This window comes from Maniola jurtina, chromosome 4 (genome assembly GCF_905333055.1).
Source record: "Maniola jurtina chromosome 4, ilManJurt1.1, whole genome shotgun sequence".
In the NCBI taxonomy this organism is placed as follows: domain Eukaryota; kingdom Metazoa; phylum Arthropoda; class Insecta; order Lepidoptera; family Nymphalidae; genus Maniola; species Maniola jurtina.
Window position 1 is genome coordinate 1821034 of NC_060032.1, and position 22184 is coordinate 1843217.

At 39.3% G+C, this 22184-nt stretch overlaps 3 protein-coding genes across 3 annotated transcripts; 1 reads left to right on the forward strand and 2 right to left on the reverse strand.

The window, feature by feature from the left end:
* Positions 1-458: 458 nt before the first annotated feature.
* LOC123864573 lies at positions 459-5081 on the reverse strand. The gene has a single exon (XM_045905123.1). It carries the CDS (start codon positions 5079-5081, stop codon positions 459-461), a length of 4623 nt encoding a protein of 1540 aa, XP_045761079.1.
* Positions 5082-11202: 6121 nt separating this feature from the next.
* On the reverse strand, positions 11203-14573 carry LOC123864351 (U-scoloptoxin(19)-Sm1a-like). Its single transcript, XM_045904712.1, has 3 exons — positions 14466-14573; positions 12048-12200; positions 11203-11385 (listed from the first exon to the last, which is right to left on the reverse strand). Exons 1-3 carry the CDS (start codon positions 14524-14526, stop codon positions 11255-11257), a joined length of 345 nt encoding a protein of 114 aa, XP_045760668.1. The 5' UTR covers positions 14527-14573; the 3' UTR covers positions 11203-11254.
* Positions 14574-20273: 5700 nt separating this feature from the next.
* LOC123864350 (serine protease 1-like) lies at positions 20274-21241 on the forward strand. Its single transcript, XM_045904711.1, has one exon. The coding sequence runs from the start codon at positions 20428-20430 to the stop codon at positions 21238-21240; it is 813 nt and encodes a 270-aa protein (XP_045760667.1). The 5' UTR covers positions 20274-20427; the 3' UTR covers position 21241.
* Positions 21242-22184: the final 943 nt, after the last annotated feature.

A 22184-nucleotide genomic window follows, 5' to 3' on the forward strand; every position in this document is an offset into this window, starting at 1 on the left:
ACACTGTTCACTGCACTATACTATTCACTGTACTATACTGATCACTGTACTATACTGTTTACTGTACTATACTGATCACTGTTTCACTGTTCACTGTTGATCGAGACAAGACTATTTGTTGACCAAGACAAGACAAGACTAGACTAGACTGTAAAACAAGACAAGACTAAGACTGTCGCGGCGTCGAAATCGTCCGCTTATATACTGTTTTGGGCTATGTCTGTCCCTTACTTTTCTATGCGCCCATCTCCTTTTTCGTACATTCTGGAAAAGTCGCGCTTTGTGGTACCATCAGAAAAAAGGGTCGAAGACAAAAAAAGGGTCGAAGACAATAGGTGTTTACGCTTTCTCGATCCTTGACCTATTGTTTCGTTCCCGGCAAGACAATAATCTATTATTTTAAAATTGGTGTTTACGCAGTTCTATTCCCCAATTTTCTCGAACTGTCCGGCACGTTATTATGCACTGTTATTGTTCCGGGCTGTCCCGCACATTCTCCCGCCGTGCGACTGCGTCGCATCATCTGTCGGTGCGGGCACGTCGTCGTTTGTTGACAGGGGCAGTAATACCAGCTTCCTAACTGGCCTCCGTAGTACGCCACCTTTGGTCCGAATATCCACTGTACGCACGACGTTGTCTGGTCCCGGGTATGTAGCTATAACTCTGCCTTGTATCCATACATTGCGTGGCAGGTTTGGGTCAACTATTTGTACGAGGTCGTTGACTTGTATTGCAGGTCCTCGTCCGTTTGGCTCCCGCCGGTGTTGAAGTTCAGGAAGGTACTCCTTCACCCAACGTGCCCAGAATATGTCAGTCAACCTTTGCGCAGCTCGCGAAGTGGACTGTGCCTTGGTGGGAATATAGTGCCAGGAGATCATTTCCTTTGTTACTTCCTCTGCTGTTGCGCGTCGAAGCTTGTTCCGATTTGAGAACCAAGAGGTGTCGGGTAGCGCTTCTACAAGTTTCGGTTTCCTTTTATCGGTCACATGATTGATCTTCTCTTCACCAAAACGTTCTGCTTGATCTGTGGTGGACACTTCAGTTGGCCAGTGAGCTTCTGTTTCATAGAGAAAATCGAGTCCCTTGTACCAGCGGTGGTTCCTATTGAATGATGTGGGAACGTCTCGCGTAGCATCATCTGCCACATTCAATTTTGTTGGAACCCAGCGCCACTCGGTGACTTTAGAAGACTCTTCTATAGCTGTAAGGTGATGCGCCACGTAAGGTTTGTATGAGCGCGACCCAGTCCGTATCCAGGTGAGTACGGTTTTGCTGTCAGTCCAGAATACCCTGCAGTCTGGTTTTCTTTCATGTTCTGCGATCACTGCTTCAGCGAGTCTGGTTCCCATGACGGCAGCCTGGAGCTCCAATCTCGGAATGGATGTCAACTTCAACGGCGCTACCTTCGCTTTGGCCATAATGAGAGATAGACCAATTTCACCATTCGGTGCCACTGTTCTCCAGAATAGAATCGCTGAATAAGCTGCTTCGCTGGCGTCGGTGAAGACATGTAGTTGTATTGAAGTGGCGTCGCTATAGTGGAGATATCGTCTCGGGATCGTTATGTTGCTGAGGTTCTTTAGATGACTCATCCAGTCTTGCCATTGTGCGGCCAGGTCTTCATCGAGCTCGTCATCCCATGCCGTACCTCTTCGCCATACTTCCTGCAGCAGCTGTTTTGCCCTTATGGTGACAGGCGATGCGAAGCCGAGTGGATCGAATAGCGACATAACAATTCTCAGCGCCTCTCTCTTCGTAGGTGTCTTCCCGTTAATGAGCGTTGGTGTGATACGAGCTAAGTTGAGGTTGAAAGTGAGTTCGTCTGTGTTGAGCTTCCAGATGACGCCCAGTACTCGTTCTGTTTTCTCTTCAGATTTGTAGAGTTCCTTGTCTTCTGTTTGTTCCTTTTCACCGAGTGCTTCTAGTAGGTATGAAGAGTTCGACTTCCACTGCTTCAATTCGAAACTGGCCTTAGAGTGCACTTCACGCACGCTCTTCGCGATGCGCACTGCGTCTTCAAGACTTCTAAAACTGTCCAAATAATCATCAACGTAGTGCTTCTCTATAATGGCAGCTGTGGCTTCGGGGTGAGTTTCTTCATACTGTTTGGCGTTCAAGTTCTTTACATAAATCGCTGTAGACGGAGAACTTGACGCACCAAAAATTAATGACGTCATCCTATATTCTTCAGGAGGTTGGTCATCTCGTCGATTCCCGCGCCACAGGTAGCGAAGTGCATCTCTGTCCTCAGTTCGTAATTTCACTTGCATGAACATTTCCTTAATATCTGCTGTAACTGCAATCATGTGCTGTCGGAACCGCATAACGACGCCTGGTAGAGACTGTAGAAGATCAGGTCCTTTGAGTAGCATATCGTTGAGAGCTACTCCCTTCGTCTTCGCTGTTGCGTCGTGTACAACTCTTAGCTTCTCAGGCTTCATTGGGTTGATCACTGCGAAATGTGGCAAGTACCAACTCTTGCCTGCTGTCTTCTGTTTTGGAGCCGGTTCAGCATATCCTTTCGAGATAAGAGCTTCCATCTGATCTGTGTATTTCTGTTTCAGCTTGGGGTCTCGATCGATCTTCTTTTCGATGTTAAAGAGCCGCTTCAATGAATTTTCATAATTCTCGGGAAGCGTAACGTCTTCTTTGCGCCAGAGAAGACCAGTTTCGTATCTTCCTTCTGCTGTCCTTTTGGTTGTCTTCTCTAGGATCTGTAGCGCGCGTTCTTCGGGGTCTGTTTTTGGTTTCTTTGGCTGTATGCAGAGTGCGTCCATCTCAAAGTATTGCTTGACGAGGCTATCCAGGTCATCTTCTATTTCTTCTGCGACGTGTGACACGAAGTCAATACGGCGTCCTAAGGTGCGAGTCTGACTGCCATGTAGTACCCACCCTAGGGGCGTGAGAGAGGCCACCAGTTGGTTCTTGTCTCCTCTTCTCACTTCTGTTGTCAGCAGAAAATGCCAATTGTCTTGACCAATTAGCAATCTTGGTTTCACATCTGCATATATGAGATAATCGCGGATATCTGCTAGGTGTTTGCATTTATCCACCATTTCTCTTGAAACCTGCTGTGACGAGACTTGTAGGTTCTTTACTGTGCGCGCTTGTATTTGCTCTTCACAATCGTTGAGACCTCTCAATTTAATGGTTACCCTTCTCGAAGCTGACTCCGATGTCTTCATATCATTTAGGGTTTCTATCTTCAGTGGATCGACGGGTCCTGGCGCTCCGATGCATTCGGCCACGCTCTTGTCGATTAATGTCACTGTTGAACCGTCGTCCAACAAGGCGAAGGTGTTGATGGTACCCTTGGGTCCTTCAACTTGCACTGGGATAATTTTCAAAAATGATTGCTTCTTTTTAATCGTCCATGCAGAATTGATTACTTCTGTAGCTTCCTTGTCTTCTTTCTTTTCTGTTTTGTTGTAGTGCAGCATCTTGTGGTGGTAATTCCTGCAGCTGTTGATGCCACACACTTTAGCTCGACATCTGTGCATTTTATTTCTGTATCGAAGACATCGGAAGCATAGGCGTTTGGACTTGGCTGTATCCCATCTTCCATTTTCATCCAAATTCTTGAACTGTTCACATTCTGTTGAATTGTGTCCCTCTTTTCCGCATACGGGACACTTGGCTGTGTACATCCTCTCTGCGACGTTGTGTACCTTCTGTGGTTTCTTCTGTTGAGTGGCTGATGTCTGTGAGGCCACCTGTTCAGGTAGCGCATAGGGTCCGCACAGCTCCGCTTCCCTCTTGAGGAATTTTTCCAGCTTCAACAAATCTGGGTCTTCCTTGGGCTGTGTTGCTGCGAAATCATAGAATCTGTAACGCAGCGTAGGTGTTAGTTTGTCCACGAGTGTCTTCGAAACTTCAGGGTTATACATATAGTTCACGCAGCTTAGTGTCTTCAATGTTGCCACTACGTTAGAGACCTTCGTCGCGAATATGCAAATGTCCCGTGGTGACTCGGTGAGACGCGGCAGTCCACGGAGCGTCTCCATCTCTGTCATAGCGATCGACTCCGGTCTTCCGAATCTCAATTCTAGGGTCTTCATAATTTCCGTAGGGTGCGTGCTGGTGATAAGAAGCCCTTCAACTGCTTCTTTAGCCTTTCCCTTTAAGTTTCGTCGCAGACGATTTATATTTTCCACTGTACTGAACATGTTTTCAGTTTCATAGTAAGCGGCGCGGAACGGTAGCCACTCTTGATGTGATCCACCAAAGAAAGGCAGTTCGATGTACTTGGGGCGCTGCGCCGCTTTCACGGCGTTTGTGATGGCTTCAGCTAGCTCTGCTATACCGGGTTGCACTCCCGCCGGTGATTGATGTGTAGACTTTTGGTGTTCCTCTGGAAGCTTCTGTTGTTCCGCGTCTTTGACCACTGATTCTTCTGTATGGTAGTGAGGTGCATCAGTGATCGCTAGCACGGGACGTGCTGGTTGACTGTCTAGCCAGTTGTCCACTCGTTTGTTTCCTTCTGTATTGGAGTGGACGGAGACACCATCGTCTTCTAAATCCTCTATTTCTGTATCTGTTTCTTCTGTCTCCAAGGCGGCGAGGCGCGCAGCAGCTAGTTCCACCTGAAGGCGCAGCAGTTCTTCCTTTGCTTTTGCTATTTTGTGAGCCTTCGTCTTGCTGTAGTTTGATCGTCCCTCTCCCCCCTTCTTACTGGGGGCCCGAGGTACATGTAGTTTGTCGACTGTTCCCTTCTTTACTGTAGAGGTCTCTGTATCTCGAGTACGCTGGACTGTATGAACCCCCCCTGTAGCCCGAGGGTTCATCTGTTTCGCGTCGACGGGCAGAGTCGGTGCGAAGAAGGGCGTAATCGAGTGAGTGGCGGCCGAAATCTTCGATTTAACTGTCGCGGAGGGTGACACAGCAAAGGGTGCTGACGTCGCGGAAGTACTGTAAATCGTTGTCTGTTCTGTTGCTTCCGTTGTGACAGTTCCCGTGGCTGTATAGGCCGTGTCGGTTTCCGTCCTAGTTTCGGTAGCCAAAGCGGCGGTTACCTCTGACGTCGAAGGAATTTGTTCTGTAGGGGCCTTGTGGCTTTTAGCTTGTTGACGCGTAACTGGCATTTTTGCTGTCTTCAAATATCACGATGAATTTCAGATTTTTAATTCTTCCAACAATATCCGGCTCGAAGGACCATTAAATGTACGCTTGTGTACATTTGCTATCACTGGATTGGTTGGAAGGCGAAATGAAATTCTACTATTTTCTGCCAGTTACTAAATTTATTTACAGTGTTAATTCTAAGCTGTTACTTACAGTAATAAACCTTGTGAGACTGTTCTTCACTAATTACACTATAAGGTTCACTGTTCACTGTAAGGTTCACTGTTCACTGTACTACACTGTTCACTGCACTATACTATTCACTGTACTATACTGATCACTGTACTATACTGTTTACTGTACTATACTGATCACTGTTTCACTGTTCACTGTTGATCGAGACAAGACTATTTGTTGACCAAGACAAGACAAGACTAGACTAGACTGTAAAACAAGACAAGACTAAGACTGTCGCGGCGTCGAAATCGTCCGCTTATATACTGTTTTGGGCTATGTCTGTCCCTTACTTTTCTATGCGCCCATCTCCTTTTTCGTACATTCTGGAAAAGTCGCGCTTTGTGGTACCATCAGAAAAAAGGGTCGAAGACAAAAAAGGGTCGAAGACAATAGGTGTTTACGCTTTCTCGATCCTTGACCTATTGTTTCGTTCCCGGCAAGACAATAATCTATTATTTTAAAATTGGTGTTTACGCAGTTCTATTCCCCAATTTTCTCGAACTGTCCGGCACGTTATTATGCACTGTTATTGTTCCGGGCTGTCCCGCACAGAACGGAAGTATAGAAAGTTTACACAAATATCTGCAACACAGTGTAAGTATTAGAAAATCTTCATACTTGATGCCAAATACTTTTTAACCGACTTTGAAAAAAGGCGACGGTTCTCAATTCGTCGGTTTTTTTTTTTTCAATATATGCTACCCGGTTACTCTAAGACGCCTGGACCGATTTGGAAAATTGTTTTTTCTTTGAAAGGGTATACTTTGCAGGTGGTCCCATATAAATTTGGCTAAGATCTGATGAATATCTTCAGAGATGGAGAACAGAACTCCTCAATGGATAAGAGCAAATTGTTCGCGATCAGTGTAATAGCTTAGTAAACAGTAGAGTTTTAACTGGGCATAGCATATGTGTGGCCACAGTACAGTGGGGCCACTAAAAAATTGTGAAATAAAAAAATTTCAAAACAAAAATAAAACCGACTTCAAAAACCACAAAAACTAAAAAGTGAAAAATAATTTTTGTTTAGCTACACGTGTAATGTAGTCCTAAGTATGAAGTTGGGTGAGCTTCACTCTTGGATTTCTAATTTTGTTTTATTACGCTCGCTCGACTGCATACCTAGGTACATTACACGTGTAGCTAAACAAAAATGAAACCTGAAACTTAACTATAAGGGCGTCTGGCAGGGCGTTTGCCAAGCTAAGCCACCATGATCAAAACTTTCAGCTTTTATAAAATAACGAAGATCTGGCACGCGCTGGCTCTCTCTCTATAATTCATCCGTAAACAAAATAAATATAAGCGTCTACGACTAACAATGTTGGCGTTGAAAATTGTACTCTTTATAATATAGTTCCCACGTTCACATTGTTATCTTCACTTATTAAAGAAACCAGCATCTTTGCCTCCACTACAAGCTGCTAGGAACTCATAATGCAAAAGCCCCGAGACAACCTTGTTAACTTATTATGGTAATTGCCTCGGTACATGGTTTTATATTTTGTTCAGTGAATTTCGCGAAAGTTTTCTTTTCACAAGCAACTGAAATTTTCTTGCAACTAGACTCGATGATTGAACATGTCTTAATTAAACTAACTATCTACTTATCTGATGGCATTATTATTTTTAAGGGCTATAAATAATTGAAGAACCGTAATAGTATAGTGGTTAGGACGTCCGCCTGCTATTTGGGAGATCAGGGGTACCGGACCCCTAACTTGACCTCTAACTTTTCGGAGTTATGTGCGTTTTAAGAAATTAAGTATCACTCGCTTTAACGGTGAAGGAAAACATCGTGAGGAAACCTGCAAGCCTGAGAGTTCTATATATTATATAATGTTCTCAAAGGCGAGTAAAGTCTGCCAATCCGCAATTGGCCATCGTGGTGGACTGTGGCCAAACCTTTCTCATACTGTGAGGAGACCCGTGCTCTGTAGTGAGCCAGCGATGGGTTGATAATTGAGTGTCTATAATAGAAAACGTTATTTGGACTAATATTGTAAAGAGCTAAGGTTTGCAAGTTTGTTTGTCACACTAATATTATAAAGGCGAAAGTTTGTATGTGTGTGTGTGTGTATGTTTGTTACTCCTTCACGCAAAAACTACTGGACGGATTGGGCTGAAATTTAGAATGGCAATAGATTATACCCTGGATTAGCACATAGGCTACTTTGTATCCCGGAAAATCAAAGAGTTCCCACGGGAATTTTAAAAAAACCTACATCCACGCGAACGAAGTCGCGGGTATCAGCTAGTAGGAAATAATCTCCTGAACTACTAAACCGATTTTGAAAATTCTTTCAGTTGTAGAAAGCTACATTATTCCTTAGTAACATAGGGTAGGTTTTATTTAAAAAAAAAAATAGAAATCCCTACGAAATTTTAATAAAGCTAATAAATATACCCGCGCGAAGCCGGGGCGGGTAGCTGTAAGTAATTAAATTGTTAGTATCCTGTGATAATGTACTCCAGCTCACATACAACCTGAATCAAAAGACGGTCCCGAAGCTGTAGTACATAAGGGTATAATCTACATCATAAACAGTTGGCCGCAATGGCTGAGTGGAGCACAATGAAAGTTTTCTAATAAATCATGACAGCTTGCGGACGTGACTTAGCGACCTCACTTACACCGAAGCGTAACCGAATACCTTGGATTTATTTTATTCAAGATAATCTTTGACTTTTATCTCGCGTAGTGGTACAGATTTCCAAGTACAGAAAACACTACGTAAAGACAATATTCCCTCTCTCAAACTCACCCACTCCAAATATTTCACAAATACGACTTTTGTTACAACATAATAAAGTGCAATCCAGCTTGCATAGTTTATCAATCACCTCTCTTTCTATCGCATAACCTCTTATCTCCCTCCTTTCTTTCTCCTGTGAGATGAGACTTACATGGGGTGCGCGGGCGTAGGTAGGTAGTATATTTCTCAGATCAAGTGACTAAGTGACCTCGGTCTAGTGTTAGTAATAATTACGCAGTCAAAGATGGAATCAGACTAACCTAGAAGGATTGGCAATTCTATTTAACCCATACTTCTATTAAGCAGTGATAGCTTATTGGTTAAAAGACTTAAGTCTCCTTTTCAGGGAGTCCGGGGCTCAAAACCGAGCACAAATCTCAAACTTTATGGAGCTATTTACTAACCGACTTCAAAAAATGAGGAGGTTCTCTAATTTGTCGGAATCTTTTTTTTTGAATATTCAATTGCACACACAAACATATACATATACCAACACACAGAAGAAACTATACGTGAGGGTGCGAAGGCAGCTTTATTGCTAAAGCAATCTCGTACAAGAAACCTTTAGTGAAAGAATTAAATGACCAAATGAGTGAGCTATGTGCGCTCTAAGCAATTGAATTATCACTTGTTTGCTGCGTAGAAACCGATAAAGGGCAGATACGTAGTTATTATGGATTCAAAGTTAGCTCGTTCCTGTTTTAGACTGATCGTAATCCACCACTAGTAAAACTCGTAGTCAAAGGGTAGGTAATTTGTCATCGATCAAAAGTGAATGTGGAATTTACGATACGCGCCGGTGTATACGACGGTAACCAAAAACGAGTGAAATGATCCCTTTTGTCCGCAAAATTATCCGCGGGTCTGTTCACTTCTCTTCCACAAAACTAAACCCATTTAGATAAAGTCGCGGAGACAAATAACAATTTTCAACTACTTTTGTCTAAAAATTCAACTGACGGTAACTGAAGTCTCTACGCTATCAAAATTAATAACTATTTTTGCCACATGTTTCGACCTATATTTTGGCGTAATAAAACAATTTGACTGTTGAAGGTGAATTATACTTTGGAAAATGTTGTTAGCAAGTACATTAAATGTATAGCATAGTCAAAAATTTATAACACCCTCGACAAGTGAAGGTTACACTAACTAGAAAAGAGCTGATAACTTTCAAAGGGCTGAACCGATTTTCTTGGATTATAGCTAAGAACACTCTCCATCAAGCCACCTTTCAGACAAAAAAAAAAAACTAAATTAAAATTGGTTCATTAGTTGCCACGATGCTACGACGCCACAGACAGATACACAGATACACACACACACACACAGATACACACGTCAAACTTATAACACCCCTCTTTTTGGATCGGGTGTTAAAAACTAGATGACATGAATTCGTCTTTGTGAATTTAGGTTTGTACAAATTCCATGCGAATTCTAACAACCTATTTGACTTAATTACCAAGTATTAGTCATAAAGAAAAATTAGTCATAAAGAAAATCTGTCTGTTTGGATGTCTGTCTATCGTGTGTAAATATTTGACCAATTTTTAGCGAACGGCCAAAAATTTCGCCCTCCGTTAATTGAAAGCCAATTAATTAATTGGGTCGGACGAAAATTTCGCCGATGGAATTTGTTTTTAATTAGAGCAACAAGTGTAGCTGTAGCATTGTTAACCGACTTCCAAAAATGGAGGAGGTTCTCAATTCGTCGGTATCTTTTTTTTATTTATTTTTTATGTATGTTCCCCGGTTACTCAAAGACCCCTGGACCGATTTGGAATTTTTTTTTTTGTTTGAAGGGTATACTATGCAGGTGGTCCCATATAAATTTGTTGAAGATCTGAAGAATATCTTCGGAGATGGAGAATAGAACTCCTCAATGGATAAGAGCAAATTGCTCGAGATCAGTATAATAGCTTAGTAAACAGTAGGGTTTTAACTGGGCATAGCATATTATAGTACATTGGGGCCACTAAAAATTGTGAAATAAAAAATTTTCAAAAGAAAAATAAAACCGACTTCAAAAACCACAAACACTGAAAAGTAAAAAAAAAAAATATTTTTAGCTACACGTTTAATGTACCTAGGTATGAAGTCGGGCGAGCTTCACTCTTGGATTTCTATTTAACCGACTTCCTTTTTAACCTCCGACCCAAAAAGAGGGGTGTTATAAGTTTGACGTGTGTATCTGTGTATCTGTGTGTCTGTGTATCTGTCTGTGGTATCGTAGCGCCTAAACGAATGAACCGATTTTAATTTACTTTTTTTTGTTTGAAAGGTGGCTTGATCGAGAGTGTTCTTAGCTATAATCCAAAAAAATTGGTTCAGCCGTTTAAAATTTATCAGCTCTTTTCTAGTTTTCTTGTAGAAAAGAAGGTTAGATAACCCTTAGGTTCATAATATTCAAGTGTCAATTGACAAATGTCAAGCTGTTGAAAGATGGACGTTGCCTAGATATACATAATTATTTATTTGAAAATGATGTTTTGGAAAACTTATAAGTTTTGAATACTTTGGATCGTAGGCGCGGAATAGTCCAAGAAAATCGGTTCAGCCGTTTGAAAGTTATCAGCTCTTTTCTAGTTACTGTAACCTTCACTTGTCGGGGGTGTTGAAATTTTTTATTTACACTTGTGTTTTAATATGCTCGCTCGACTTCATACTTAGGTATATTACACGTGTAGCTAAACATAAATTATTTTTTACTTTTTAGTGTGTGTGGTTTTTGAAGTCGGTTTTATTTTACTTTTGAAATTTTTTTCAATAGTCACTTTACTCTATGGTTCGTGTTACTGACAAGTGAAAGAGGCGCCATCACTCATCAAAGCGAGATAGAAAATTAACAATCACGCAAGTAAGAGGGACGCCAGCATACGTCGAAGCGAAACAGCAATTATAGCAACATAAGCTACGATACATCCCTTAAGACGTAATGGATTTCAGTACATTACAGCCCGGTTAAGTCATAGGAATGTTATGACGTACTTTACCTTTAGATAACAGGTCAGTAATAAGGCATTGTCGAGCGAGTGGTGGGAAAAATTAATTTATACTAATGATTTTAGGCTTATTTTGTGGTTTAATGCCAATAATAATATAAGGTAAATGTCGAGTTTGAAGTGAGTTTTGTAAAATCATCATATTAATCGTGGTGTACGTACTTGTACTTTATTTTATACCTAATTAATATAGTCTTAAACCATGATACAACATTTCGTGTCTTTAGGACAGTCAGTGGCCTCGTGGATGATACGTGGGTTGCAAAACTTGTCCTTTGGCATACAGCTTCCACCATGTTTCTCGCAGCGAGTTTCCTTTATCGAAACTGTAAAGTAAAAATAATGATTATCTTTTTAGCGTTTAAATGATCGTGAGTGAGGTCCATTATAATCTCGACATTAGAGTCCCTGTGCCCGGACTTTGGTGTGGATTTAGGTTTTTTAAATACCGCGGGATCTCTTTTGATTTTCAGCGACAAAAAGTAATTTATATCTTTTCCCGGGACGCAAGCCATTTCTGTACCTTTCTTGAAAATTGATTAAAAGGATGGGCCATGAAATACGTAAGTGTATTTATTTGTTGGTTAGTCCTTCAATCACATCAAAACGGACCGTAAGATCAGATTTTTGCGTGAATATAGTTAAAGACCTGGAGTGGACATCATAGGCTACTTTTTATCCCGCAAAACAAACTCATTAGATTTTTAAAAACCTAAACCTAACCTTTTAGAGTTATGTGCGTTTAAGATATTAATATCACTTGCTATAACGGTGAAGGAAAATATCGTACGGAAACCTGCATGCAATGAACTCCCAAAGTTCTCCGTAATGTTCTCAAAGGTATGTGAAGTCTTCCAATCCGCACTGGGCAAGCGTGGCAGATTACGGCCTACATACTTCTCAATCAGCGAGGAGCTCAATAGTGAGCGAGTGATGGTGATCATGTAGATCATAATGATGATAAGTGTAGGCGGATAAGAAATATTACTTCCATAGCAACATTCGATGCCTCTTTCTTGCTGCTTGGGGCACAGTCCTCGAGTGTTGGCCAGTAACCCCTCCGGACAGTCTGCTGCTATAACGCAGCTGCCACCTTCGCGTGTACACGGCTGCTCCATGACTATTGAGTCGATAACTCTTACTGAAATGGGAATTGCATTTCACTTATAATCTAACATACGCAATTGAACTATCATAATAGTTAAAAAACCGGCCAGGTGCGAGTCAGACTCGCGCACCGAGGGTTCCGTACTCGGGTATTTTTTCCAACATTTTGCATGATACATCAAAAACTATTATACATAAAAATAAATAAAAATCTGTTTTAGAATGTACAGGTAGAGCCCTTTGATATGGTACCCCACTTGGTATAGTTATCTTATTTTGAAAATTGATTGAAATAGAAACACATTTTTTTTTAAACATGTAACCACAAATTCGCGGTTTTCAGATTTATTCCTGTACTTGTGCTATAAGACCTACCTACCTACCAAGTTTCATGTTTCTAAGTCAACGGGAAGTACCCTATAAGTTTCTTGACAGACAGACAGACAGACAACCAAGTAATCTAGTCAGGATTCCGTTTTTCCTTTTGAGGTACGGAACCCTAAAAACCGATCAACTGTCAGTTGTAGCGGTCAACTGTCTGGCTCACAGTTGACCGCACCATCGTACAAAATTGTGTACCTACACTGCCCTCCCTACCTACATTGACATGAGGTTTGACAAAAGACATCGACACTGACAGTTACGACTACAAATAATACACTATGTAACAGCTTGATGTTAAGTGATTACCGCCGCCCATGAACATTTGCAGCACCAGAGGAATCGCCGGTGCGTGGCCGGCCTTTCAGAAATTTGTTGGTTCGCCCCTTGAATAACCCCATGTTGTAATCTAGTGGGAACATCGTCGATGGGATTTGATTCCACAGTTTGCGAGGAAAAAAGGATCTGGCACAACGGGTGGTCGAAGTGCACCAGGCGCTCAGGTGGTGGAAGAATAAATTGCTTACGGTGGTATGCGGTGCGGTTGTAGAAAAAGGAGGGTGGAATTTAGTCAACGAGCTCTTCACAGCACTCTCCATTGTAAAGGCGATAGAGCACGCAAAGATATACTCTCTGTTGTATTACTGATGCATCTCTTTAGGACGCATTACTTACCCAAGATAGACTTTGCAAGGTTCTTTTCTATGTAGATTTCTCAAGATTATTATTCTACTAGCTGATGCCCGCAGCTTCGCCCGCGTGGATTGGTCAGATCCCCTGCAGCATCAGGATTGAGGAGTTGGACTCCAAATTTTTTATGAAACAATGTCGCAAAGTTCCTCTATCGATTAAAAAAGAAATGACGCAAATCGATTCAGAAATCTCGGAGATTTCGGTGTACATAGGTAGAAAAACACAACTCCCTTTTTGAAAGTCGGTTAAAAAAGTAGCCTATGTTACTCCCTGGTCAATTCTCTACTTGTCTGTGAAAATATCGTCAAAATCGATTCAGCCGTTCCCAAGATTAGCCTTTTCAAACAGACAGACAGACAGATAGACAAAAATTTTAAAAACGTGTGATTCGGTTATAGTATCGTTCAAATAACCATATAAATGACCTTAATATGCGGTAGTTATTTCGAAATTACAGACAGACACTCCAATTTTATTTATTAGTTAGTATAGATTCTTATTCCTGACTTACTGCATGATACGACAATCAAATGACCTTTACTACGCTTAAATTGGTTCGATATTATCACAGCATTGAAATGATTGTTTTATTGGTTTCATTATTATTAGACATTTATTACTGTTTAATTTGAATTGCAATTAGTATCAGTTTTCACGGTAAAAATTATTCCAATCGATTTTGTCATGGTGTTTTATTATAGATTACGGATATTTACTCAAACCATAAATATTTTCTTATAGTAATAATATGATATGATTATGTAGTATAATAATATGAATATCAAAAAAATTGAAAAACAGCTGATATACCTACTTACATTTTTATTTTATTTTTCAAAAATGTAGGTATTTTTGTTGTATTATTACAATCTATTTTTAACCCCCGACCCAAAAAGAGGGGTGTTATAAGTTTGACGTGTGTATCTGTGTATCTGTGTATCTGTCTGTGGCATCGTAGCTCCTAAACTAATGAACCGATTTGAATTTAATTTTTTTTGTTTGAAAGGTGGTTTGATCGCGAGTGTTCTTAGCTATAATCTAAGAAAATCGGTTTAGCCGTTTGAAAGTTATCAGCTTTTTTCTAGTTACTATAACCTTCACTTGTCGGGGGTGTTATAAATTTTTAATTTACACTTGTTTATTGACAGTTGAAAAATACTGACCCAGTTTCTTTCGGTTTCTCGTTGTTAATTTTACTGAATATAATAAAATAAACTTTGCTTACAATCTTCATAGTTCCCGCAAACGACTCCAATCGACAGAAGCGAGAGTAAAACGACCTTCATGGCTAAGAAATTAAACGCGTGCGTCGCTGTCGATAGTAAATCACAGAATAAAATACCTATTATTATTACTATGAACTAAGTAATAAATTGCCTTATCTCTACGTAGTGTATCTATATACATATAATAAAATTGTAGAAAAGTGGTGTCTGTACAATGGAAATATATAAAAAAAAAGTAGCAGGGGTTGTTATTATATCGATGCCGAACCCGAAATTGTAATTAATTTTTTTTTGTCTGTTTGTCTGTTTGTCTGTGTGTTTGTGCACGCTAATATCAGAAACGGCTTATTCGATTTAGATACGATTTTCATTAATATATTGTAGTAAGCTTCACTTAACATTTAGTGTTTATTTCATGTCAATCGGTTCATAAATAAAAAAGTTATGTCAATTTAAAGAATCACGGCGAACATTTTTAACGTACAGAGTACGTACTACACGCCTCGCGCCCCGAAAAGTCACTATTCCACGCGAACGAAGTCGCGGGCACAGCTAGTATCAAATAAAATCGCTCTCCGCTGAATTATCCATACATTAAAGGTGTTTTAAACTATGCTGCCTAAACAGGATTATAATGCGCTTAATTTCATTTAATATGCGTGAAATACCAATTATTACCTTAAAAAAAAATATTATTGATTTTTGAAGTCGGTTTTATTTTTCTTTTGAAATTTTATTTTACACTAATTGTTTATCTTTCACAACATTGTAACAACAAAAATAAACAACATCTCTGAGATCTTAATAATGAAATAGGGTCACGAACAACTTTGAAAATAATATTTTATTTACTTCCTTTTTAACTGACTTCCAAAAAAGGAGGAGGTTCTCAATTCGTCGGAATTCTAATTCCGACGAAGTTTACTTTTTAGTGTTTGTCGTTTTTGAAGTCGGTTTTATTTTTCTTTTGAAATTTTTTTATTAGGGTTATGATTACTATACTATACATTCTATGCATAGTTTGCGACAAGTCGACATGGCAATCGGGGTGGGGACGCCCCGCACACCACCACAGCCCCCGTGCAGAAGTGCGGGACATACCTCGATTGGCATCTGGATCTGTTGCGTACTATATGTATGTAGGTATAATATTATGTGTATGTGTATGTCAATCGATTCATTATGATCCGAGTGACATAGACTACATTTTTAGGGTTCCGTACCTCAAAAGGAAAAATAGAACCCTTATAGGATTTCTGTCCGTCCGTCGTGACTGTCAAGAAACCTGTAGGGTACTTCCCGTTGACCTAGAATCATGAAATTTGGCAGGTAGGTAGGTCTTATAGCACAAGTCAAGGAATAAATCCGAAAACCGTGACTTTGTGATTACATTATTAAAAAAATATTAAATGTGTTTAAATTTTCAAAGTAAGATAACTATTGTATACCAAGTGGGGTATCATATGAAAGGGCTTTACTTGTACATACTAAAACAGATTTATTTTTATTTTTAGTTCAATAGTTTTTGATTTATCGTGCAAAATGTCGAAAAAAATACCCGAGTACGGAACCCTCGGTGCGCGAGTCCGACTCGCACTTGGCCGGTTTTTTACGAAGAAAATCAACATGGCGGATGTTGATTTTCCAATGTTGATCAACCAAAAAAGTTACCTAGGGTCTCATTTTTACGTTTCCGTACTCAAAGAGTGCCGACGGAAACCTCCGCTCCGTCTGTCTGTCAGCAGGCTGTGTCTCGTGAACCGTAATATTTATAGAGTTGTCACATTACATTCTTTCCGCTAAATATTAAATAAAAACCGGCCAAGTGCGAGTCAGACTCGCGCACTGAGGGTTTCGTACTCGGGTATTTTTCCAACATTTTGCACGATAAATCAAAAACAGTTATTAATAAAAATAAATAAAAATCTGATTTAGAATTTACAGGTAAGCCCTTTCATGTGATACCGCACTTGGTTTATCTTACTTTGAAAATTGAAACACATTTTAATTTTTTTTTAGATGATGTAGGTAACTACAAATGCGTGGTTTTCAGATTTATTCCTGTATTTGTGCTATAACACCTACCTATCTTCCAAACATGATTCTAGGACAACAGGAAGTACCCTATAGGTTTCTTGACAGACAGACAGACAACAAAGCGATCCTATAAGGGTTTCGTTTTTCCTTTTGAGGTACGGAACCCTAAAAATGAAAAACTCAGTATAGTACCTACCTATTAACAAATTGCAATACCTAGGTACTAATTGTACTATCCAGAAATTGCGTTCAGCAACCAATTTTAATAAAGCGCCGTTTACACTGTACAAATGGCACGGAATTAATTTAGAGCCGACCGCCTTCCTGTCTATCGATAGTCCAATAAGTTTGGGGCTACGGGTTTTTAATTAAATCTAGCTGATATATTGGACCAACCGGCATCGGTGGTGTAAGAAATTACGTGAAATTAATTGGGAATTTACTTTTAGTTGCTGTTTTTGGCTTATTAAATTGATATCCTTCGTTACTTTCAAATCGAAACTGAAAACGAACTTAGTCTTTACTTATTTCAGACCTTCTTCGACAGTGTTATCATTCATTTAAGTAGATTTGACCTTCTTCGACAGTGTTATCATTCATTTAAGTAGATTTTTTATCTTTTTTCATGATCTTTCTTTTTTCTTTTTATCATCATTGATTCATCTTACTATCCGCCTTTATTTATAACCCCCGACCCAAAAAGAGGGGTGTTATAAATTTGACGTGTGTATCTGTGTATCTGTCTGTGGCATCGTAGCTCCTAAAGTGACGAACCGATTTTAATTTAGTTTTTTTGTTTGAAAGGTGGCTTGATCGAGAGTGTTCTTAGCTATAATCCAAGAAAATCGGTTCAGCCGTTTGAAAGTTATCAGCTCTTTTCTAGTTACTGTAACCTTCACTTGTCGGGGGTGTTATAAATTTTTAATTTACACTTGTGTCTAATGTTTTAGTTGAAATGGTAGGTAACTATATAGATTCCCCACTTATAAGAGACAGAGATAGCGCGCACTAGGGTGCGGCAAGTCGCAGTGCGTTTTATAATCCATAAATTCGAATTTAAATGAACTAAAATCCAGTGCGGAATTAATTCCGCACGCGCTTCTATGCATGTAGTTCTACAGTTCCCCATAGTTCACAGTTCACAGATTTTGCGGGGAAAAACGTAGGTACGGAAAATCGTGGTGCGCGCTAGCTCCTAAAGTTATTAGTTAAAACCGTCAATAAAAGCAAAGTTGCAAAAGTAAAGATTGTTCATTTTAGACTAAATTTTAACTTTAATCACAGAAATATCAATACTGACTTGTTTAAAGTGAGGAGTAGCCGTAAAAAAGCCCGACTTCAATCGGAGAATTGAATCGAATTGAATTGAATTGGAGATCAAGTATAAACACAATACAAAAGTTAAACTATTAAACCTAAAACGCGCCCGATGTAGATTTCTCGGTCATATTTAGTCTTGAACTTGTGGACGTATCATTCTCAATTCACTGAATTTACACAAACACAAATGCATAACGTAGAAGTTAAATGTGAGTTATACCAAACATTATCCTTCTCTGTTCCTCCATTGGCAAGATGTTCGCTTCATAATAATTCTCCTGCTAAACCCACAACTTCTCCCGTTGATGATTATAAGACCGTAAGAGTTAATCAAACTTTAGCTGTGTTTAGTCATTTGTATTGCCAATCTGAGGAATGGAACCCCTACTATTGATAACTATTTTACTGTGTCGATTTCACCAACGTCGAGTGACGTTTAATCGAGGAATACATTCTGCGTAGGTAGTTAATGCCAGTTTTTTTATTGAAAACCTGCCAAAGTATCAAAATTATTCTCGGACTAGCTGATGCCCGCGACTTCGTTCGCGTGGATGTTGTTTTTTAAAAATCCCGTGGGAACTCTTTGATTTTCCGGGATAAAAAGTAGCCTATGTGCTAATCCAAAGTATAATCTATCTCCATTCTAAATTTCAGCCCAATCCGTCCAGTACTTTTTGCGTGAAGGAGTAACACACATACAAACTTTCGCCTTTATAATATTAGTGTGATAAGACTTGTATTTTTACGTTGGTGAAATCGTAACAATTTATTTCACTAAAGCGTGTTAATAGTTAACACAATGATTTATATTTACGCAGAATTTGTGACACTAATTCACAACTAGATAAAGCCCGCGACTTCCTCCGCGTGGAGTTAGGTTCTTCAAAAATTCCGTGAGAACTATTTGGTTTTCTGGGACAAACATAAGTTTATGTGTCCCCGGGAAATGTCCCTGTGACGAGTACTCTACATCTTTGAATGTTACGACCGGTACTGAAGAAGCTGTTTTAGCAACGGTCAGTGGAAGTTTTGGTTGGGTATCAAATATTATTGCAAACTAGCTGATGCCCGCAGCTTCGCCCGCGTGGATTGGTCAGATCTCTTGCAGCATCGGGATTCAGGAGTTAGACTCCAAATTTTTTATGAAACAATGTCGCAAAGTTCCTCTATCGATTAAAAAAGAAATGACGATAGTCTGAAATCCCGTTGGAACTTTTGATTTCCCAGGACAAAAGTAGCCTATCCGTAATAGCCCGTCCCCGGGATGCAACGTGTTTCTGTACCACGTAAAAACATTTAAACGGATGATCCTTAAAAATTCCTGAGGGATCACCAGGATTTAGGAATGCAATTCCTTACAGCATCAGGGTTGAGGAGTTGGGTCCTCGAGGTCAAGGACAAAGTCGTCACTTGGTACAGACACCTTCAATATCAATCACTTTATAACCGACAGTTTGTAAATCCCATCAGTATTGATGGTGAGGTCCCCTGCAGCATCAGGATTGAGGAGTTGGAATTTTTTTATGAAACAATGTAACAAAGTTCCTCTATCCATTAAAAAAAAATTACGCAAATCGGTTCAGAAATCTCGGAGATTTCGGTGTACATAGGTAGAAAAACACAACTCCCTTTTGAAAGTCGGTTAAAAAAGTAGCCTATGTTACTCCCTGGTCAATCCTCTACTTGTCTGTGAAAATCCCGTGAAAATCAGCCGTTCCGAAGATTACCCTTTTCAAACAGACAGACAGACAGACAGACAAAAATTTTAAAAACGTGCGATTCGGTGTTGGTATCGTTCAAATAACCATATGAGCTTAATATGAGGTAGTTATTTCGAAATTACAGACAGACACTCCAATTTTATTTATTAGTATAGATATAATTCCTTACATAACCTTTAGCTCCTGCACTGAGTAAAATAGCAACGTTTATAGCCCTTTTTAGTTAAATTTTATTTACGCTGAATACGAGATTTAAATCAAATCGTAAAGCAATCATAGATGATAGTGATGTAATAATATGTATATTTTTGGCTGGCTCTGGCAAATCACTGCACGAGGGATTGCTCCGGGTAACATGGTGGCCATGACTTTTAGACTGGGAGTCATGGTAATTTATCCTCATCCTTTCAACATACTACAGTAATAAACTCGTCACGTGAATAAAATTCAATGATCCTGAAGCTTCATAACATGCTATCGAGGGGGTCTTATGTGGTTACGCATCCCATTATAAGTACCATTCCTAGTCTGCTCTATGAATTCGGTTGAGTTCAAAAGATTTTTCTATCATAATAAGCTTAATATAGTAGGTACTAGTGTAAATACTTAATTCAAGTATGAACGTCTATAAAAAAAGTAATACGTAATGACGTAAGAACGTCTATAAAAAAAGTAATAATAAAAATCATATCACCATAAAATATTATAGGGAAAATAAATATTGCCACATAGTATAAAATAACCGATAATATCCAATTTCGTTTTCATTCGTAAACTCGGAATTTATTTTTCTTAGCACCTAAATAAATAATATTTTATATCACAATATAAGAGCATTTTCCAAAAGAGACTAAAAAACTTCGACAGTCTTAATAATTTCAAAATGTGCCTGCTATCTGTGCTACTTATAATTTATTTTGCTGCACAATGTGAGACTTCATTGCGTATATACGGAGGCAGAGATGCTGCTAGAGATGAATTTCCTTATGTAGTTCGAATAGAGCAGTATACAACTCTTTTTTTAAATGGAAAGACAGTGAGAACAATGAGGATATGTACAGGTGCCGCCCTCACTCCATCTTGGATTCTGTCTGCGGCACACTGCGTCGATACAGATGCCTTTAACAATAAAAATAAAACCCTGGTTGCAAGATATGGCAGCTATTTTCCAAAATATCCAGGAAAAACAAGTACTATTTTCGATGCCAAAATACATCCTACATTTCAATCTCTCAATTTATTTGATCCTAGTATTAAACATGCAGCCAGGAATGATCTATGCTTACTTCGCAGCGAAGGTATCGTAGTAAATCATTACGGAAAGTTAAGTCCAGTTGACAGTAGATCCCTGATTGGCCATGAAGCTTATAGTCTCGGATTTGGAATAACGAATGCTTCGGACTATCAAAAGCCTCTGCAAGTACTTACAGGAATGTTGTATGACTGTAAAGCTGAGTATGACATTTATATTTATATGTTATGTTTGATGCCACAGTGTGGCATACAAACCATAATTTGCGGAGGCGATTCAGGTGGTCCCGTTGTCCATCCTTCAGGGATAGTGGGTGTTAACGTAATTGCTCGTGGACATTGTGACGAGAATGTTCCGACCGGTACTGAAGCCTCTATTTTATCAACGATCAGCGGAAGTTTTGATTGGATATCCAATATTATTGCAAATAAAAATTCGAATTGAATTTTATGTTTTAAAAATTTAATAATCAAGGCCTTAAATATATGTACCTCTAGCTACTGCAGCGAGTAAATTAGCAACAGTAAGCCTTAATTTGGTCTGGATATCAAATATCGTTGCCAATAAATCTTTTCATTGCAAGCTGTATCTGTCCCTTTCAACAAAATTGGTTAAATGGATGGGCTTTCAAAAAGCTAGCAGACAGACAATATTAGTATAGGTAGATGAGATTATGTTACTAATGTTAGTGGCATGTTGCTGCTGATCAATAATGAGATTTTTGAAGAAACGCTTAACTTTTTCTCTGAATGCGGGTATGGCTAAAAACTAAGTTTAAACACTATAGTCTAACGATCATTTTTACTTAAAAAATATCAAATCCTAACTCAGTCGTAACTCGAATCAATCTCGTGCGAAACGTTTAATCGAATTCGAGGACCTTAGTAGCGGTAGAATGAGAAACAACGCGATACAGCAACTGTTGCGAACTTTTCGAATCAGACTCACAACATTGCCACCATATTCCCACAATCTTTTGATGTATCGATGGAACTATTGTTATTACTGCGCATTACTGCGTCGTGCTACAACTTCGCGAGGTGGTAAATCTATTTTATATTATTTATAACTTCGCCCACGTGGATTTAGTTTTTTCGAAATCCCGTGGGAACTCTTTGATTTTCCGGGATAAAAAGTAGCCTATGTGCTAATCCAGGATATTATCTATCTTCATTCCAAATTTCAGCCAAATCCGCCCAGTAGTTTTTGCGTGAAGGAGTAACAAACATACACACACACACACACACACACACACATACAAACTTTCGCCTTTATAATATTAGTGTGATACGCTTTATGTCAAAGCTTCGACTAAGATAAAGTTGTGTGTCCCCAGATACTTTACAACAGTCATTTTTTTGATCCCGGAGGCAAAAATTACGTTTCTT

Bases quoted from the DNA above. Each gene is read 5' to 3' on its own strand.
- LOC123864573 (XM_045905123.1), bottom strand. From the start codon at position 5,081: ATGCCAGTTACGCGTCAACAAGCTAAAAGCCACAAGGCCCCTACAGAA.
- LOC123864351 (XM_045904712.1), bottom strand. From the start codon at position 14,526: ATGAAGGTCGTTTTACTCTCGCTTCTGTCGATTGGAGTCGTTTGCGGG. The intron at 12,201-14,465 runs GTAAGCAAAGTT...TTCCCATTTCAG, and splicing joins TTGCGGGAACTATGAAGATT to TAAGAGTTATCGACTCAATA. The intron at 11,386-12,047 runs GTAATATTTCTT...TTTACTTTACAG, and splicing joins CATCGAATGTTGCTATGGAA to TTTCGATAAAGGAAACTCGC.
- LOC123864350 (XM_045904711.1), top strand. From the start codon at position 20,428: ATGTGCCTGCTATCTGTGCTACTTATAATTTATTTTGCTGCACAATGT.